At 47.8% G+C, this 19,351-nt stretch overlaps 2 protein-coding genes across 5 annotated transcripts in view; both read right to left on the minus strand.

Annotated features, from left to right (window-relative positions):
• Positions 1–5,532: 5,532 nt before the first annotated feature.
• On the minus strand, positions 5,533–15,854 carry EREG (epiregulin). Its single transcript, XM_080591563.1, has 5 exons — positions 14,399–15,854; positions 8,262–8,345; positions 7,669–7,792; positions 6,947–7,093; positions 5,533–5,937 (listed from the first exon to the last, which is right to left on the minus strand). The coding sequence occupies exons 1-5, from the start codon at positions 14,451–14,453 to the stop codon at positions 5,877–5,879; spliced, it is 471 nt and encodes a 156-aa protein (XP_080447689.1). The 5' UTR covers positions 14,454–15,854; the 3' UTR covers positions 5,533–5,876.
• Positions 15,855–15,906: 52 nt separating this feature from the next.
• EPGN (epithelial mitogen) overlaps positions 15,907–19,351 on the minus strand; it is a 28,673-nt gene continuing 25,228 nt past the window's right edge. For all 4 annotated transcript variants that reach the window (XM_080591554.1, XM_080591558.1, XM_080591552.1 and 1 more), the window contains 3 exons: positions 19,140–19,240; positions 17,461–17,552; positions 15,907–15,970 (listed from right to left, as the gene is read on the minus strand). In XM_080591554.1, coding sequence (XP_080447680.1) covers positions 15,952–15,970; positions 17,461–17,552; positions 19,140–19,240 — 212 coding nt within the window. In that variant the 3' untranslated portion in view covers positions 15,907–15,951. The remainder of the gene's footprint in view (positions 15,971–17,460; positions 17,553–19,139; positions 19,241–19,351) is intronic.

Genomic DNA, 19,351 nt, shown 5'->3' on the forward strand with positions numbered 1-19,351 from the left:
AGTCACAGCCCAAGCAGAGCGGTCACTGCACCACTGAGCAGGCGCAGGCAGCCCTGGCTGTCCCAGCAGAGCCTTCCAGCCGCTGATGGTTGGGTTGGGACCACCCTTGGCTGCGGTATTCTTGTCCCATTTCAAAAGACAAATGTGATACTAAAGAGAAGCAGAGGAGCCAGGGCTCTTGGAGCAGGTTTGGGAAGGGTTTGTGAGCATCTCTTGCAGAGCTACCCTGAAAACGATGGCTTGCACTCACTCTGCCTGGGTTTTCCTGCTGATTTAAAGCCCGTCTGATCCTCCAGTAGCTGACCTGATTTGTCTGACCTTGCTCAGACAAATGCCCCTGTCCTCCTGGCAAGCTTTCTAGAGAAAAACAGTAGTTTTCTGAAACTTGCTGCATCTTGCTCCACTGTTTTACAAAGCTTGTTACTGGCACGGGTGGGCTGAGCATGCGAACCACGTGAACGTTTGGGAAGCCAAAGGTGCATTGATTTTGGGAGGTACTGGATCCTCCTGTTTGCGGCTGACTTCAACATTGTGTTCTTTTTGCTATCACAAGTCTCACCATCTTTTCTTGCCCTCATCTAAACTCTTCAGTTTGGTTTCCACCGCCTCCCTCTCAGAAGTGACCTGACATGGGTATCCTGATGGAGATCCATCTCCCACTACCTATTCTTCTCTCCTAAATTAAGCCCTATTTTCCCTCCCCTACTGCCTAAGTGACAGCCGTCCTGGGAGAGGCAGCTAAACTGGCTTTTCTTCCTCATTCATGTGGCTTGTACAACTGCCTCAGCTTCCCGTTATAATGAAGGGCATTGACAACCAGCCTGAAAAACCGGAACAGGAAGAGGACCACAGGACCACTGGGGACCACTGGCAAAGGTTCACAGACCAGCGATGAAATTGAGGCTGCTGCTGGTTCACTATTGCATCTTCTCTCCTGAATTCCTGCTGGGTTTTCCTATCAAGACTTTGATGCCCTCTGATGACTGGGTCAGAAGAATCAAACTGGCATCCACCGGGGTAGGGCAGAGAAGTTTCTCAATATTTTTTGATCAATTGTTGTAATCTCCCAGTTTGCTGGGAAAGCTTTTAATCATACAGGGTGGAATTATATAATGGGAGTGCTGGAGTAATTTAGGTTTGGCACTAGCTTTATTAAAATAATAATAATAATTTGTGCAATACCAAACTTCCACCTTTACTGATGGAGCACCTTCCTTCCTTGCTTGCTTCCTTCCTTCATCCCTTTCATCCATCTTTTCTTCCCTCCTTCCATGTGTTCATCTGTCCATCCATCCATCCATCTGTCCACCCATCCTTTCTTCGTCACAAACAAGAAGGATGGCTGCTACTGACCCAGCCCGGCTCTGCAATGAGTGCATGATTTGTAAGTCTTTCCAGCCCTTTTCACCTCCCCTCCTCCCTGTGCCCCAAATCTGGCCTTCTCACGAGCAGCACCAAGGTAAGGTGCCAGGTGCTCTGCGCAATCTCAGACTTGCCTCAGTGGAGACTAGAACCAGTTGTCCAAACATCCTCCGCCTCCGTGATGTAACCCAAGATCGTCAGGGAGGCTTCCTCCGGCTCTCAGCAAGCTCGTGGCATTACTGGCTGACGCACTCCAAGGAAACCCGTCGAGGGGGACACATGACTCACAGAGGCTTGAGATTGCCAAAGCACCTCTAGTGACATTACCACGAAGCACGCAACAGGCAAGGCGGCAGCTGGACAGAGAAAGGTCAGCCTCCCGAGCTCGGTGCGTCGCCGTGTCGTCTGTTGTGTGGGCCACGGGGGATGAGTGCGCTATGGCAGTGACCACGGGCACTGTGGCTACGACGGTTCCAGGTTTAGTAACAGCAGGCACGCAACAGATCCTGAAAAACCTTCCCCCTTGAGAAGTGATAGGTGAAGGACGGCTTAATTTGCTGTGCCTGCTCCCACTCTGATCTCCCGGCAGCTTTGTACCTGGCTGCTGATCCTCTTACTAAAGCTACTATGCTCCCTCTTACTAAAAAATAAGGACGGATGTTATGACCGGGGGAAATATTAACATAAGTTACTTTAGCACAAAAGCGAAGCATTTTGGAGAGTTCACAGTACTTCAGAAAAGCACTGTCCCTTCTACAGAACGCCAACACAAGAGTTGTTGCTATTTTTATAGATCTGACAGCACAGGACTTGAAAGCAAGCGTCAGTCATTCTTTGCCTGAATCTCAAGAGGCTGGAATGGGTTTCGGATAGGAGATACAGATGTGTGGGCAAGAATCACACAGCAGGGATACTGACAGGGCAGGTCTGAGATGGGATAAGTCTTCAAATGACAGGGAGATGTCAAACAGAGCTGATGGGAGCTGTGGGTGCTCAGCGCTCCAGAGAGCTCCTGCCAAAAGCATCTCGTGGAAAAACTGCACAGCGACATGGTGGTGGCCCTGAGGACATTGGGATGCTACAGTATCGGCTGGGTCTTGCCACTACCAATCTCTAGTTTGCATCCCCACCTGTTCCATGCACTTTCTCTACCGTGATGCAGCCAGACATGGGGACTGGAGAACTTCCTTGGCAGGATACAAAGCTGTTTGGCAAGAAGGGCTTATGCAGGGCAGCCCAGGGGGCACGCTGCAGGCACTCTCACCAGCAGAGACAGCCAAAGGTGTCTCTGAAAGCAGGCGGCGAAGGCAAGGAGGAGCTGCACAAGAGGGATGGAGGTGGTGCCAGCAGAAACCATGGAAGGAATGAGGGAGGTTCACTCTTTGAGAGAAATTACCTGGGGTGTGTCGTCAGGACCCGGCTGCGTGGTTGCTGGACTGGCAATCTAAGTCCAGCCGGCAAGCTGTTGAGGTGGCAGGCTGGTATGTGGCCCCAAGCTTTTCAGTTGCTCAATCATATGCAGGAGTGAGAAAAATACAGGGTCTGGAAGGGCTGCTACGGGCTGGGATTAAGATGAGCAACAGGGTAGGTGGAGAAAACCCAAGCCAAACTAAAACAGTCAGCTAAAAGTTAAGACGTAGGAAAAAAAAATCTTGCCTAAGTCTGAAACTGGACTATTTCTCTCAAATTTCCCTGACCCAGAAAGCCGAAGGCAGGGTAATCCTCATGCTGCTGCTGTCACTGCAGTTTAAAACTTGTGTGATTGCAGCAATGGAGGGCTGCAGAGGAAAGAAGCATCTTGGTACTGAAGTTGCTCATGTCCAGAGGGGCTGGCAGAGAGCAGCTGGGAGACCTGCGGAGAGCAAGGCAGGGAATAATTTAAAGCCTTTCAGACTTGAGCTTTGCTAATAGCACCTCAAATACACTGGGTCATCGTTTACAAAAGGTTAGCTGAGCAGATGGAGTCTCTGTGATGCCCCAAGAGGAGCAGCAAGGGCAGTGTGTGGGAGTTGGAGCAAAGCCTCTGGGTTGAGCCTTGCCGCGGAGTCCAGGAACAGTTTCTGCAGGATGAACAGAGACCGGCCAGAGCGGTTCACAGCCAAGCCGGGAAGCCTTAGGTGGAAACAAAGATGTGTCACCATCCTAACTGGGTCACAGCAGGAAAGGCAGGAGGCTCCAAAAATTGATTTTTGCCCCATCTTCCCAGCGGAGGCGGCCGTGCTAGCGCCAGGCTGTGGCTGGGGTTGCCATTCACTGCCACCAGTCACCCAGCAGAACAGGTTCCTCTGTGACAACCGGATTACAGGAGAAGGAGAGAGGAAGTGAAAAGCTGAAGAGCAGCTAATAAGGGCCCTGCGACACTGGGCCCAATTAGCAGGGATTGACCAACAGTCCCCTTCTAACTGGATGCCAGGGAAAAATCAGTACTGTCTAGCCCCAGAAGCTGGTGGTACATCTGCCAGAGAGGGACCCCAAGTGCAGGTACATGAGAAGGTCCACAGTGAACAAAGCACACGGTGAGGAGTACAGGAATTGCCGCAGTGCCAGGCCACAGCACTGCAACCAGAGCTCACACACAGTGCCTTTGAGCATCCAGGCCCTCCTGCTGCATGCTGCCGGAGCCATCCGTCGTGAGTAATGTCAGTCTGTGCTCAGATCACACCTTTGCTTTACTCAGTAGACATCCTTCCTCCTCCTCACCTCATGCTCTCACCTTCGGGGCAGCTTGAGGAAGAGAAGAGCGATGGAAATGGGCAGAATCTGGGCAGAGCTATCTCACTGCAGCCCCGGTCTGCCCGACCACACCTGTGCTGCGCTTGGTGCTTGTAAGCAGGAAGATAACAGGGAAAGTAAATCAAAGTCAGGATGTGAGTACCAAGCCAGGGAAGAAGCAGAGCTATCATTTCACGTGACTCATCTTTTCCAAAGGAAAGGGTGTAGGCCACATGGCCAGGGGCAAAGCACTTGGGCAAACTTGTCCTACCTTGCCTCCCACTGCTAGCTCCAAGGGTCTTCCTTGCACCACTACTTGCCCAAAGCCTTGGTATAATTGGCCTCCTTTTGCCCGTTTGCTGCACATGTGCATGGAAGAGCTCCCACGTTTCTTTTCATGGCAAGTCAGAGACAAGATGATACAGAGATGGGATGATACTAGGCAGATTGAAGCACTGTTACCTTCAACATGCAGCAGAAAACCAAGGAAGGTAAGTTCTGGTGATCCCCCCTTTCACTTGTTTGATCTTGAGAGCACTTCAGACAGGACGATACTTGAAGGAGATGGAGAACGAGCCAGGTTAGTCCTCCACAAGGGCCTCTGCCTGACTGAGCCGGAAGATTTTGCAATGTGCTGGGCAAGCATCACTTCTCTTTACAGACACGGGAGCTTCTGCAATAGCACTCTCACTTTGTGATGTCTCAGGTCCCACCAGCTTCCTTACCAAGATCCTGTTGCACACCCACAAACATCAAGCAACACAGAGCAATGCAGTACACAAAGACCTCTGGCAAAGACCAGGAATGGTGTCAAGGTTGCACTTGTCTCATGTATTCTTGAAGTGTGAGAAGTGGTGGGGTTAACGTGGATGATTCGGATTTTGCAAGACCCCTTCCTGTTCACAGCAAGAACAACACTGGGTGCAGCTAAACCCAGCAGGCTGTTCTGTCATTATTTCAGGCCAGCAAAATATCTGCATGGAGCACAAACTTGCAAGCTTTCCTTTCCCCTGCTCACAGCTTTACAACAGACACTGTAGCAATAACACTATGGGGAGGACTCCAGCGCTGGTACTGCTTCTGCAGGAGCTTTCTTCCTGTAGCTAGATTCATACACAGATTTGCAGTGTGCTACTCTGTTCAGCTGTGGAGGCTGATTAACTTGAAACACCACTGTTGTAATCCAGGACATATCCAACACAACTTTACTGAACATAGGGATGAGCCCAGATCCATGCTGCTGTCACTCAGCCTGGATAAGCAGGGCTAGGAGCTGCACTGTTCCTTTAAGTCTTCCTTCAGTTTTGCTGACTAATAGCTATGTTTGTTGGAACTAAGGTGCGTTGGTACATGGTATTGAAAACAATGGTTTGTCCATCCAAAATGAACTGCTGGAGCTTCAAACATCCTGCTCAACCAAGCCAAGCCAAGCTTCACTTCGATGAAAACACAGAGACATTTTGACTTTGTCTAGAACTTTTATTTCGAGGAGTAAAATTGTTTTGAACATATTCACAAGAATAAATATAAAATTACTCTTCAGAGTAAGACCACTTTTTACAAAAATATATCTCTATCGCATAGAACCACTTACGTGGGGTTCTCATTAAGAAATATTTCATAAAAAAATAAAACACTGAAAATAAAATGCTTGACCTATACTGATTGGATCACCAAACAATTGAAATTTGTAAAATGATATAAATATTGTAAATATTGTTAATAAAAATAACATTTAAATAGATGGGAAGACTCTGAGTCCGTCCAGATGAACAGAACACTGTAGGAAGCGATTGTTTCTTCTACAGGGCACCGACCTCCTTGTATTCACTGGTGTTTGTATGTCTCTTCTTGTTTCGGTACCTGAAAGTAGAGAAGAGAAACATCAGTTCTGGAAAGCCAGTAATTACAAATGACTTTTTGGGGAGTGAGGGTGGGGAAGGAGGGAAGGAGGAAGAAAAAAAAAACTCTACATGACCTCCTTGTGCTTGTTTCAACTCTAGCAGTTAGGCTTTGTCTGTGCTTATTTCTGGGTCTGAGATAACTTGCAGGCAGAGTCTCATTTCTCAACTTGTCCCTGACGATTTCACATCTGCATTAAAGTCTTGCTGCTGGCAGTAGGCTCATCTTTGTGAAATCCTGCTGGATCCTTGCCTGCAATAGGGCTGAGTACCCTAACCAGCTAGGCCATCTTCTGTTTGATATGACGTGCCATGGAGTCTTCAGGTGGGGAAGAGTTGTTACAGCAGTTACCATCTAGCTATCAGACCTGTGAAGCTGAGATCTCCCTTGGGGGGTTGTTCCACCTTCTTGGCTCTCTGACAGCAGCTTACCATTAGTTATGAGCATGAAGAACAATTCTTGATGCTTTTGTGTCTGTTAGTGGAGAAGACTGCTGTCCTGCCTGGTAAAGCTGATAAGGCAATGCTTGCAATATGGCACAGTCACCACAACAACATGGCAGATCAACAAGTTGGCTACTATTAATCCAACTGCTCTCCAGTTCCTGCTGACTGGGGAAATGGCATTACCAACAAGAGCAGCTAGAGTTTTCTGTTCCTTGTCTGTTCCCTCCTTTACCTCAATGTACCCTCTCCAAGACAGATATGAACTAACCTACACAATTCTCCAACAGGGTCAAAGAGCATCCACAGGTACTTTTGCCTAACCATGACTTTGCCTTCAGTTTGGGGTATGCTGTGCAGTCATCACACTACTATTTTGGTTCATGCTAGCAGGTCTGCTTATCAGACTATCTCCATGCAATCAAGTCAGCCTAAGTATCTCAAGTCCAGCTGGAGGCCCTCGGTGGATATCTTATCATACACACAACAGACTTGCCTTCCTTAGCCATGAAGATGATGTCTCTTACCTTCTGCAGATGTAGTAACTTGCAATGGAGATGGCGATGAGGAAAAGCAGAATTAGGATGACTGTCAGTGCTACATACTCCGTGCTGAGGGGTTGTCTGACAAGTTCTGAATGCACACAACGGACACCAGAGAAACCGACATCACACCTGAGGATAAGAGAGGCAGAATTAGAGAAATCGCCACGGGGTTACATTTTAGCATTCCACAAAGCATGCTTCACCACTGGCTTGTTTCCTCAGGGACAAGCAATTTCAACTTAGATAACTGAAGCCCGTGTGGTTTTAGGAATAGATGCACATCATTCAAGTAAGTGAGAAACACCCTTAAAAATGCCTAGAAGGTCTTTCTTTTTTAGACTGAATCAAAGGAGAGACCTTGCTGCTTTGCCTGAGGTCTGGATCTCACACTATTGTAACTACAGGTGAACAACAGGAGGCAGAGCAGAATGAGTGTACCATGTTTAAGGTGGGTTGGTGACTAATTTCAGGTGTCTAAGACTGTCACTCTGGTTTCACTGCTGCCAACACACATACTTAATGCTTGCTTAAATCCAGCTGAGGTCTGTTATAGATATACTGCTCTTTTTTCAGTTCTTGTAAGCATTTAAATGCCTTGCTGGGTTGGTGGTCCAGCTAAGTGTCAGCAAGATCAAAGACCATGTGCAGCTCATCTCAAAGCCCACCTCAGGGAGGCTGCAGGACACGCTGCACTCTGTCCATACCTGCAGTAGTGCTCATCCAAGTCCACTATGTACACGCACTGTCCATGGAAGCAGTAATCTTTCATTTCAGGCTTGCATCTGGTTATCCCAACTTGAGCCACACGAGGACTGTTCTCCGTTTGGACTGTGGAGAGATTTGGTTAGCATCTCATCAGCCTTATTTTCCCTTTCAGTTTCCCAAACAATGTGCAAGCTTTACAAATAAAACTAACAGCCTAGCTACCAACCAAGCTGTAACGCAGTAGGCACTGAAGCAGGTGAGCCTTTTGAATAAGGAGAGGATTTTCCCACGTTAGAGTTACATCGACTCTCCCCTTACAAGTTCCACATTACCTATTTCTGCTTTTATAGAGGTATTATCATCTAAGACACAGATCTTAGTCTGAAAAGGTAGTTTTAAGGAAATACAGGCTATAAGATGGCTCCCGCTCAACAGGAGTGAACACTTTGCGGGATGCTGGAAACGTGATTCAACAGTAAGCTATTTGCAGAGTCAAAGTGATTTCCAAGGGTGGCTCAGTGAGGTCACCAGCCTGAGGAAGATGGGAACCGAAGACTCGTTGCTTGCAAAGAGAGCTGTGCAGTACACTTACTTAGTGCTGTTGTGCAGTTTTCCATTTCACCTGGTTCACATAATGGGATCACTGTTGTGCCCATGACTGCTTGCAATAGGTAACCTACGAGAGAATGAAGAGTTAACATTAGATTCTTGTTTAGTATAGTTAAGCTCAGGTGTGACAATCCTGCATTCATTGCAGGAGAAGTTCCTTTGGTGATCGAAATAGAGAACACCTTGAGTCACAGCAGTCCCTGAGGAGAGGATTTCCCAGGACTCAACAAGTCAGCCTGGCTGTTGACTCAGCACACTAGGTCCATGCTTACCCAGGCTCAGCACCCTGCCACTGGCTTCAGAGACCACATACCACTTGAGGCAGGCTTAATACAAAAGCTACTATTTTGCAGGAGCGAGCTTCCTCAGCCCTCTACTTGCTGTAACCAGCTTGAAAGGGTGGCCAGCTCCTGCACTAACACTCACTCTTGTGCTCACTTGTAAAAAGATACCAGGAGATACCTAATCCTCTTTGTCTGGTCACTGGGTCTGAGACGTATTGACCAGCACATGGATCCTGAGCCAGTGTCACTCATCTCAGGAACACCCCAGCAGAAAATGGGTCCACTTCTGTCCTCCCTTCACCATCCACACAAAAGCAAGAACTGCACCTTTCAAGCAGGTTTGATGTGGGTACCAGCCACACTGTGAGACTGTACCAGGCAGGCTGAGGAGTCTGGCTGCCAGAGCAGTGGCTGCACTCCCTTGGGGAGCAGGGGCCCTTGTTCCCTTCTCCCACAGATGCATATTATAAAGCATTCTGACACCTTTCGGGGTATCTAGTGCTGCACAAAGCCAGCTTTCATGTATTCTGTAAGTCAAATGAACATTTCCAATGAGGACTTGAAGGCCAGCAAACGCACTTGTAGCTTCACAGCTAGCCCACGAGGAACAGTCAATGTTTGCGCCCCAGCTGGCCATAAAATCCACTTGGCGAACACTTCTGCTGTGGTCATAAACTAACCTGCTCATGAACTGTTTAGTCATCAGCCCCATTCCACAGAAGTCTGTAATTTGTGTCTTTGGGCTGTTTGCCTCTATTAACTTGTCAGGTCATGCATGGCTAATGGAGGGAGTGTGCCTTCATAATTTCTTGATCACTCTAATTCAACTCCAGTTATTAGAAAGTTTCATTACATCTCAGTGTTAAATCTAGCAGCAATTTATGAATTTCCTGCAATTCATCCATTTCTGGGTGATTAGTAAGGTTTCCTTTCAGATTTAGTTCAGTTAGATACAAGAACAGCAGGAACATCTACCTTACAGAGACAGGGTTTTTTTGTTTTGCTTTAAACATGAATCCTTCTCCCTTCATCCCTCTCCACGACATTTCTAGCCAAGCTAATGAGCCAGGTTTCCACCAAGCTTTAGAGGAAAAGACAAAGATGAGGTCCACCACAGCAAGAGCCACGGAAACAGAGCAATGATACGGGACTCGTATCGGAGACTGTGCCAGAGACATCTGCTCCTGCTAGCATGACTCAGCAGGACATGCCTTTCACTCCAATGGGGCAGGACCAGAAAGTTTACTTTCAGGGTGGGACTTTTTTATTATTATTATTGTTTTTTTTCATACAGCACCTTGTGTTCAGTATAGATTTCATCAGAATCAGCAGTTTAACACTTCTGTAAGAACAACAGAAAATTCAAGTGCTCGAAAGACAAGCACATCAGCTGACAGACCACAGCAGCTCAGTTACAGCTAGAATAGCAGGCTGTGAGTTTTGACCAGGGACCTGGAGTCCCAAATGATGCTGAGAAAAGATTTACCAAGTCTTCTTCCCAGAAACTAAAGGGACATTTCAGGAGTGCTCCATGGACTAAGCTGCTCCCTCAGTAGGGAGCACCTGTGGCGCAGGACAGCCCCATCCCAAAAGCAATGCTGTGCTTTTGGAAGAAGGGATGCTGAAATCCTGAGACTGGCAAAAGTACCCTGAGCCTCCTTTCTATTACCCATGTCCTGCTGCTTTTGTCTCTGTGTGATGTGCTGCGGCAGGATTTGGTCTGGGGGGCCGCCTGACTATGATGAACATCAAGTAAGCCAAAAAATGCTAGGTGTACCTGAGAGATCCACTTCTATCACAGATAGTTAAGTAGATGGATTCATTAACTGAAGATCTCCTTTAGCCTACACAACTTGTCTTTCAGCTTGCATTCTTCCTTGATCTCTGAGCAATATGAGCAGCTGCTTTTTGTCTAAAATTCTCAGTTTGACAGACACCAGACCCTGGCTTCTGCATTTGACAAACTCCAACCCAGGTATGCTTAAGAGGCAGCTCAGCTCTTCTCTTTGCTCCAGAAAGAGGCACTGCTTTCCAGCTGGACCTGTCCCTAGAGAGGAAATGCCTGACACTTGTAAGGGATGACTGACACTTTTGCTCATGCAAAGCCCAACAAAAGCTTGCCCCACTCCCGCCGTGCACAGCCACTGATAGCCTCCTCCACCTGACTGCAGGCACACAGAGCTGAGAGGCTGGAGCACAGGCGTGGATATTTGCTGACACCCAGCAGTATTTTCGGCATGCGGGCAAAGTTCTTCCTGGTCTGCACTGTTACATTTTGCCCTTTCCCCCATGCACATATTTTCCCTCTGACATCACTGGGAGGGGGATCCTGCAGGAGGATAAGGGATCCACATGGTGCAGGGGCAGAGGAAAACCTTTCCCTGAATACTTATCAAGTGATGTATATCAAACACAGGACCTGGGAGAGGTAGTTTTATTTTTATTCCTTCGCTGTTCACTAAGCAAATACTCTACAGGGTACAAGATAAGAGTAATGAGATTGTTGGTATTCATTTATGCTTCACAGGAATGTGAGTGCCACACGGCCAGCACACAAGCGCAGTACCCCGGCTGGCACCGCAGGTATCGCTGTACAAGTAGCTCTGACAGCAGCAGCTGTTCCTCAAATGGGAATATTGCTGCTGCTTTCATCCTTCAAGGAAGGACCAGGATGGAGAATAAGGGACAGAGACCGGCTGCCTCAGCTTCCTGCAGCCTTCGTCAGAGATGACATGCAAAGGCTAATTATCAGTTCACTCAAAGCCACTCAAAGCCAGCTATAGTTTCCAGTTGCAGGCTGAGTGCTAAGGATGAAGGATGTACATACAGGATAAACCTAACTGAGAACCTTTACAAGATATATACCCACTTTAAAGGCAAGTTGTTAGGTATCTGAGAGGTGTTGGGTCCCACCATCATTTGAGTTACTTTGCCTGTCCCTGAGATCACAAGTCACACACCAACTCACCTGAACAAGACTTCCTCATGCTATTTCATATTTGGCAGCAACATGGTCCCTGTGGTACAGAGACAGTGCCTACGCTTTTAACTTGGGTTGCACTTCCATATTGATGCCAAACATAGCAATGCACCTGGTGGATCTCAGCCCATTTTTACTCTAGGGACAGACTGAGCTGGATCCCCATCACCTGATTTCACACACCCAGAGCATGTCAAGACTGTCTAGGGCTTGCTTTGCATAGAATAAGCAGAAAACACTGGAGGAAACATTGAAGCTAGTCAATCTGTCCCACTGGCTTTGTGAGCATCACCACTACCACCATTTAACTCTAGTGTTAAGTTAACTCTCCTGTCTCTGCAGCTAACCTCCCTGCCTAGCCACAGATGTTTGCAGGCCATCCCAGACCAAGTGAGCCCCTCTACAAATAATGGCCAGGTGGGTGGTTGTGTTCCAGATGAGGACCACAGAAATGCAGGGTTAGCCATGGAAGCTTTGCTAACAGCTTGCTCTTATTCAAGACTTGGTTGTGCAACCTTGCTCACATCAACCACAGTGTCTCCAGAGTTCAGGTTATCCGTTTATGCTGGGCATGTTTCCTCAGAAAGGGGAAGCAGTCATTTGAGATCCTTTTAACCACCTCAGAGTGATGCATCTCATCGTTGCACTCAGGATACAACACCTGGCTTCTGCCTGGTGCTTCAGGTGGGATGTATCCGGTGCTAGTTGTTTGACCGTGCCCAGCAAAACAGGTGCCAGACACTCCTCTTCCTGAGATGAGACATACAGGCTGTACAGGTTGCTCTTCTCACCCATGTGAAAGGAGATGATGCTAATAGCTCTTTCCACCCCCCACCCCTCTGTGGTCTGCCTTACTTTGGCCAGTTCTTTATATGGAGGCACCAAACATGATGGTACTGAGAGCGATGCAAATAAACTACCCCTAGGGCAACAGACTGAAGCACTCGTGCATGTTTCTGGGAAGCACTGCCTGCATTTCTCCATCTTGCATTTTGTACCTCCGAGTGCAGAATTGCAGACTCAGAGTTGGGGACGCCCAGGGCCAGGCCAGAGCAGCTCTAAAGCAGCCCTGGCAACACCAGCCTGCACAGAAGGACTGTCGCTCCTAAACTGCTGCGGGCCCACACAATCATCTTCAACATTGTGCCAGCACTTAAACAGAGATAATGCAGATAATTACTTATTGTGTGCACCCAATCATCTTAGTGCTGCTTCCACCCCCGTGGAGACCTGCAAAACAGTGATCTTATTCACATGCTACCCCTGTTCCTGCACCACTCTGCTTTCTACCATGAGCATGGGGCAGAGCTCCCTATGCTGCAGAAGCAGAAATTCTTTATTTCTCCCCACCAGACACATCAGCCACTGATGTTTTCACATCTCCAGACTCAGCGACCTTTGTGTTGAGCCCAACTGCCCATGGCCAGACAAACATGACACAGTAAACCGTAAAGCTGGCAGCTCCTGAAACCCATGAGCGTGGAGATGTGAGGCTTGACTGGGCATTACAGCGACTGCAAGGAGACCTTGGGCAAGTTCTTGCCCGGGGCTCCCACACTAACTCACGGAAAAGGCAGGGCCAGGGCTCAGCTCCATCACTGCCTCCTCCCTGGCTGGCACAGTGCCACAGCTCCCCAGGGACAAGTGCCAGCTCTCTCCTGCCACTGCCTTTCTGCTGTGATAGCCCAGATACAAAGCTGACAATGAGTGCCACTTGAGTTAGGCTTCTGCCTTTGAGTGGCGAACCTCTCAAGTCTGGCATAACATCAGCTACAGATAGACTTCCCAGCTTTACTGACCTGGGACGGAAGGGCAGTAAAGTGCTCATAACAGTTGCTATGAGGACATCTAGCTGTGACTAATCTGTCCCTTACTATTAGATTTTGTACCTGTCCCGGAAATAAATAAATCTGTACACAAATCCATGAAGACATACCAGTTCCTTCCAGTGCTAGTTTTGTGCGAAGCATGGCTGAGTCACAGGCTAAAAGATGTTTAACCTGCTGTCACTGAAAGTAAGATGTTATGCTGCAGCAGCTGATCTGTAAGCCCTTATGGAAATACCTGGCTAAGATGACAGAAACTCGTGCTACAGTGGGTTTAGCAGATAGGGAACACCTGTCACAAAAAAAGAGGTCTTGGGAACTGAGCTTCCCCATCACCTGAGACCCCGAGCCCAGCACTGCCAGTGTGAGAACATGCCCTGTCATTAAAGCAGTGTGTGAGGGCTCCAGGTCGCTGTCCTGCCTCCAACAACTGCTGCCCACATACTTTGAGTCATCTCAAAGGGCCAGCTACACACAGTCCCTGCCTGTCCCTGCCAGCACCCAGGCTCTGGGGCTCTCGATGTTCTCAGGACACGCATGTTCAGTTCGGACTGTCAGCTAGCTTATGCGATGCGAGAGGAACATGCGCCCAGTAGAGAGGTGGAGAAGTATCAAGGCACGGGAGGCCACGACCTGTTCTGTTAGCAGAAGGAAGCCTCTGCTGCTGTGGGGATTCACCAGCTGAACTCTCCTGGAGCACAGCCTGGGTGAAGGCAGCAGGGCAGGACAAGGTGACAGACCAGCTCCTTCTGCCTTGGCAAGGGCTGCGTTGCAGGCTGAGCAGGGGAGGAGAACGGACATAGAGCAAGCAAAGCAATGCCCTGCTACAGCACAGCGCCCTGACAGCAAGACCTGCACGCTCCGCTCCTCAGCCCGTGTACACCCGGCCCTGTCTGCCGCTTTGCCTCGGGGAACAAACACGCCGGCTTCGCCTCAAGACAAGTTTCGCCCTGCGTGTGGCCAGAGGTCCTCCAGCAGCAAGCGACTGCCCCAGCCCTGCGAGCCAGCACCCGTTCCTGCCGACACTCACCGAGGAAGAGCAGCAGACTGCGGGCCCGCAGGCGGCTGGCGTCCATCACCCTCATGTCGCTGGCTGGAAGAGGAGGAGATGAAGAAGAGGAGATGATGAAGAGGAGAAGAGAGGAAGGCAGTGGCAGGGAGCGCTGTGGCGGCGGCCGCGCCGCCAGGGCTCTTTATGGGGCTGCGGGAGAGGCGGGGCGGAGTGGTGATGAAACTCTGGCCAAGCTCCGGGCAGGTGCTCGCCCGGCCTCGCTTCCTGCCCCGCCGCACCCGCACCGGGCGGGACGGGGCCCTCCCCTCCTGTCCCCCCCCTGTGCCCGGTGGCGATGCCCCGAGGGCAGGCAGGGGGCATCCCCAGCCCTGCTGTGGGGCAGGCAGGGCAAGGCTGGCAGGGCAAATTCCTCCAGCTCTTGGCTGCCATCCGGATACACGTGCTTGGGTTATCCTTATTTTAGCAAACACTGCTGCGTACGGCTCTTGTGGCCATAAAACCACTGGGTGCCTTAGAGCAAACAGGCCAAGGCGCTGGCGCCCATGGCTCACCACGCAGCGGTGGCACTGCTGCCGGCCACTTGCGCTTAATTTATCAGTGCCAGGAGCAATGGTGTGAGACTGGGTGGGAGTGGGGTAGATGCTGAGAGGAGAGCTGCCCGGGGGCCCTGCCTGCGTGGGGGGCTGCAGCACGGCCCACATCACTGCTTGCACGTAAAGCAAGAAAACAGAGCAGGGCAAGCAGCCGGAAGGCTACCCCCTCCTTCCTCATCTCCCATCAGTTCCCAAGTGACCCTCAGCCCACGTGAGCCTCAGGGCTAGGGGCAGAAAGGGTCTATTAAGTTACAGCACAGGCCACAGGAATGCCAGCACCTCACCCTGCACCTCGACAGGCTGTGACAGGCTCAAGGTCAGCAGGTGCTTACGCCGCGGTGCCCCCCCAGCCCAGGGGGCCAACAGGTCCTTTGGTTCTTTAGGCAGGACCCTTGACTAGTCAGCACTTGGTTGTTGGTGGTTTTTTAATCCTTTCATGCATCCTGCTGAAGCCCATGCACTCTATGACTAGGTTAAGCAAGACCTTGTTCTGCACTTATATCCCATCATCAGACAGTCGACGGGCACATCCACCCCCACATCCCTCTGTACACGCTTACCTGAAATATCAAATGCTTCTTCTCTGAAGAAGCTGCTCAGCAACAGTGGATATTTCTTTTCCTTTTAAAGCAAAAACCTTCTTCCTCTGCCTTACCTTTTTGCAGCACCAAAAAAGTCAAGGTGATACCCAATTTATTGCAGAACTGATAAGCATATCTCATAGCGTAAGGAATTTGAGTATTCATAGCAAGGTGCAGTTTTAATAGCTGATAACTCAAGTATTCATAGTTTGCCTACTTTACAAGTGGTTGTTGATATAAGAGAGTTAACTATAGAAGATACTGCAGAATATGACACAATCTATCTCCGTGTTCAGATTCCAGTTCTGAGCAATAAACAATTAATTCAGGCAGTTTGGGAATAGACCTGGTACTTACACATCACATTCCTGCTTACTTAGGCAACGTTTTCTCAGATCTATGGAACTGTGGAGATGCTGAAATGAAAAAGATCAGTGTGTTACTATTGAACTACGTCAGCACAGTCAAATTATGCAAATGGTGGGAGAGTTGGCAGGATCCATGAAACTAAAAGCAGCATGCCAGCAGTGCATACACTCTGGTACTCCATGAGAAAGCAGGACATGATTTAATCTGAAACTTTTTCTGAGTCCATTTTTCTCCCTCTAGCATTATGGTCATGGCTTACCCCCATACAATCACTTTACTACCTTAAGGTTAGCAGATAGTAGCTTTTCTGATGCTACATGACTGTTTTTGTTGCTTCTTTAATTCGGGCTGATCCCCCTTATTAAGGATTTTATTGTCTGCTCTTTCAGTGAGTAAAGGAAGGAATTGCAATCATTAGTAAAGTGTTTCTGTATGCGGGCATTTTTCAGGATGCCTTAAAAGCAACATCACTGTAGAACTTCCACTTTATAATTAATTTCACCCTTAAATTCCTGCCTGATTTATCCTCTGAAAAGAGAGCATTTAATTATAGTCCTGTACCGGTGTTCAGATACCGAGTAAGGCTGACACCATTGGAGCAATTCATTGGAATTTCCTCTTTCAGATTTGAATACATGGAAAACAAGTATCATATACACATCTGTTTCATCTTTCTGTAATTTTCTTGGTCTCGTGGTATGTGATTCCACATCAGGCATCCCCACTTGCAGATTTCACCATCCTCTCCTCCATGTGGAGGCTGCCTCTTTGAATATGGCTGATGTACGCTTTGAGAGCCAATTTTCCAAGCAGCTATTCACATTGAGTAGCACCTTCCTGCACTGATAAATTCATTGTAAGGCAGATTCATTACATCCCACAGGTCTGAGTACAGAGGGACATGCCTGCACAATGCTGGAAGGTAGCACTGATTGGGCAACAGACCATCATGGGTGTATGTCAGCTGGTGGCCTCAATTACAGCTGGGGTGAACTGGCACGCCCAAGCCAAGCCAGTGATGGATTTATGCCACTTGCCATCGGACCAGCAAGAAGCCCCCCAAGTAATTCAATTCGTCAGGGTTTTGTTCTTCACAAAGTGTAAAGAACTTGTGCAGAAAATGTACTAGCTTTTATTACCTTACAACATTTTAACAACCAACTTTAAAGAAAACCTCTATTTACAAAGTACATGGGCTCAAGTCAAGTTTCAACCTCTCACTGTAGCAATTATTCATCTATTCTTCTGAGACAAAGCAGCTGATTCACAGCAGTGATTATTTCAAGAGTATGATTTGAGTTTTTTGTCTATTAGTCTATCTCACATTCATGATACAGAGAATTTTCTATGAACAAAATACCCTTTAAACTTAGAGGGGAAAAACAGAGGTTTCATGTACGTTTCTCTGTGCCTCAGAATAGAATACTTGTCCTCATGGTGATTTGCTGTGGAAGATGCATTCATGGTAATGAACTGTCACTTCACGTATGTGTTCTTACATAACTATATCCATCAGTGACAGGCGACTACTACTCACTTTAGCAGTTTTCTGTAGAACTTGCATCCAGTTTTACACATTGCCATTCTGGGTGTGGATCTGCATTGGTTTTTGTCCATTTGGAACACCACCTATTTCCAAAATCAACATCACCTTGTTAGAAAGCATTTTTGAAAATACAAGAAAACCATTCCCAGTCTTGCACTGAAGCACTGGACACCCTTACACACGGAAAAAAAAATAACCCAAACCAATATTTTCATAAATACCTGGGAAAATCAGCAAGCTTTTTTCTTTTAAACATCACAAATACATGCTTCAGTACATGTGTACCTCAATTTTCATTTACATCAAACTTTCATGACTGAGCATTAAAGATGCTTAAGAAACGCTCTCAAAATATCAGTAGGCTAACTGGAGCGTAGCTCACAAGACAGCGTTTTTATTTCAACTACGGAAGATAGGTATTAAACACGAACACCTCACATAGTAAAAAGTATGGGGCTTACATGTGACTGCAAATGCCCTAAAAAGGGAATATACTTAACTGGGATTCATGGACAAGTTACTGTGAAGGAAATAGAGTAAGGAAAAAATCTGGAGCTGAACTTACTCCATAGCAGATCTGAAGCTGACCTCTCTATGTACGTGATGAATCATTTAGGCCCAGTGTTCTTAAACAACCAAGCTCTCCTATAAACTATCCGAGTTCAAAATGCTGTCCTAAGGCTGAAAGTGGCTGATGCCACTTCTTGTAAATGCACCATGAGGTCAAAGCTACAGGACAACAAAGATGTTTCACTGTTTAAAAAAATCAATCCCCCCCCAAAAACTTACTCATTTCTTAGGCAACTTCTTGGGTCAGCATTAACCAGAAATTAAAAAGTAAAAAAAAAAAAAAAAAAAAAAAAGAGAAAGCACTAAATCCCATCCATCTCAATGCATTTCAGATGATGGAAAGGAAAAGGCAAACAGATCTGTCAGTTCATTCTGGATTGCTCCCTACAGGGAAGTTTTTCACTCTGCTGGCTTGTATGAAATTTTCATTACTCTCTTCTGGGCAATTCCTGAATGGTCCAACACATCTTGCTAGCAGGAAGAGCTTCTTAATGCTCAGCCGATGTTTTCCCTTTCCTAATTACAACTCCCTGCAAAGTGATTTCTTAGCCTCCAAGGGGGTGGTAGATTTTTTTCATTGATACAATTTCCATGGCTTCTGCCTTTATTTGATACTAAACAAACCCATGCAAACATTTTGTGTGTAAAGGGTGTTATTAAACTAAGTCTCACCTGTATATTTAGTCCTTTTTTTCCCTCCTTACTCCAAATCATTTGTTGTACCAAGACAGCTCTGCTCAGAGTAGATCCCCCAGAAGAAAGATGCACAGAGCTGATTCATATGAGCAGGAATGAAGCTCCGAACCATTCAGGTGTTCTGACTTTTTCCTCCTTTTCTCTTGTCTCAAAACTCAAACTTTAGTACATGCATACAGTAAGGGCTCTAAGATGCATGCTGCCAGCCTTCAGAATTGCCTCTCATGACTTAAATGCATTTTACTATTGACAAGCAAGCAAATCGATATGTGAAAGCATGTTGCTGGCTGCTGACCATGCAACGCTTCTGCTCGATAGCTCTGAGCGCGACATCCCTCTTGGGACAGTGAAATGACAGCAAGAACCACCGCTGTGGGGATTGGCGTGACTCAGCCAGCACTCACTGGTTCCAGTTGGGCTTTCACCACAGCAGTCAGCCCTGGCTTTGTGTTCTCCGCCGCTATCTTCCTCTCCTCTCCTGCTCTGTCCTTCTGGATAGCTGGCACTAAAACAGGAGTAGAGAGCGAGAACAAAGAAGACACTCTGTAGAGGAGTGCCACCATCACAGGGAAGCAAACAGCCTGCCTTGGCCTCCACATTTTGGCTGTGACTCAGT

Source organism: Anser brachyrhynchus (genome assembly GCF_964034855.1).
Source record: "Anser brachyrhynchus genome assembly, chromosome: 4".
Classification (NCBI taxonomy): Eukaryota; Metazoa; Chordata; class Aves; order Anseriformes; family Anatidae; genus Anser; species Anser brachyrhynchus.

Coding starts and splice junctions, on each gene's coding strand:
- EREG (XM_080591563.1), bottom strand. CDS start 14,453: ATGAGGGTGATGGACGCCAGCCGCCTGCGGGCCCGCAGTCTGCTGCTC. Junction 8,346..14,398: donor CAGTCTGCTGCTCTTCCTCG/GTGAGTGTCGGC, acceptor ATTCTCTCGTAG/GTTACCTATTGCAAGCAGTC. Junction 7,793..8,261: donor AAACTGCACAACAGCACTAA/GTAAGTGTACTG, acceptor ATCTCTCCACAG/TCCAAACGGAGAACAGTCCT.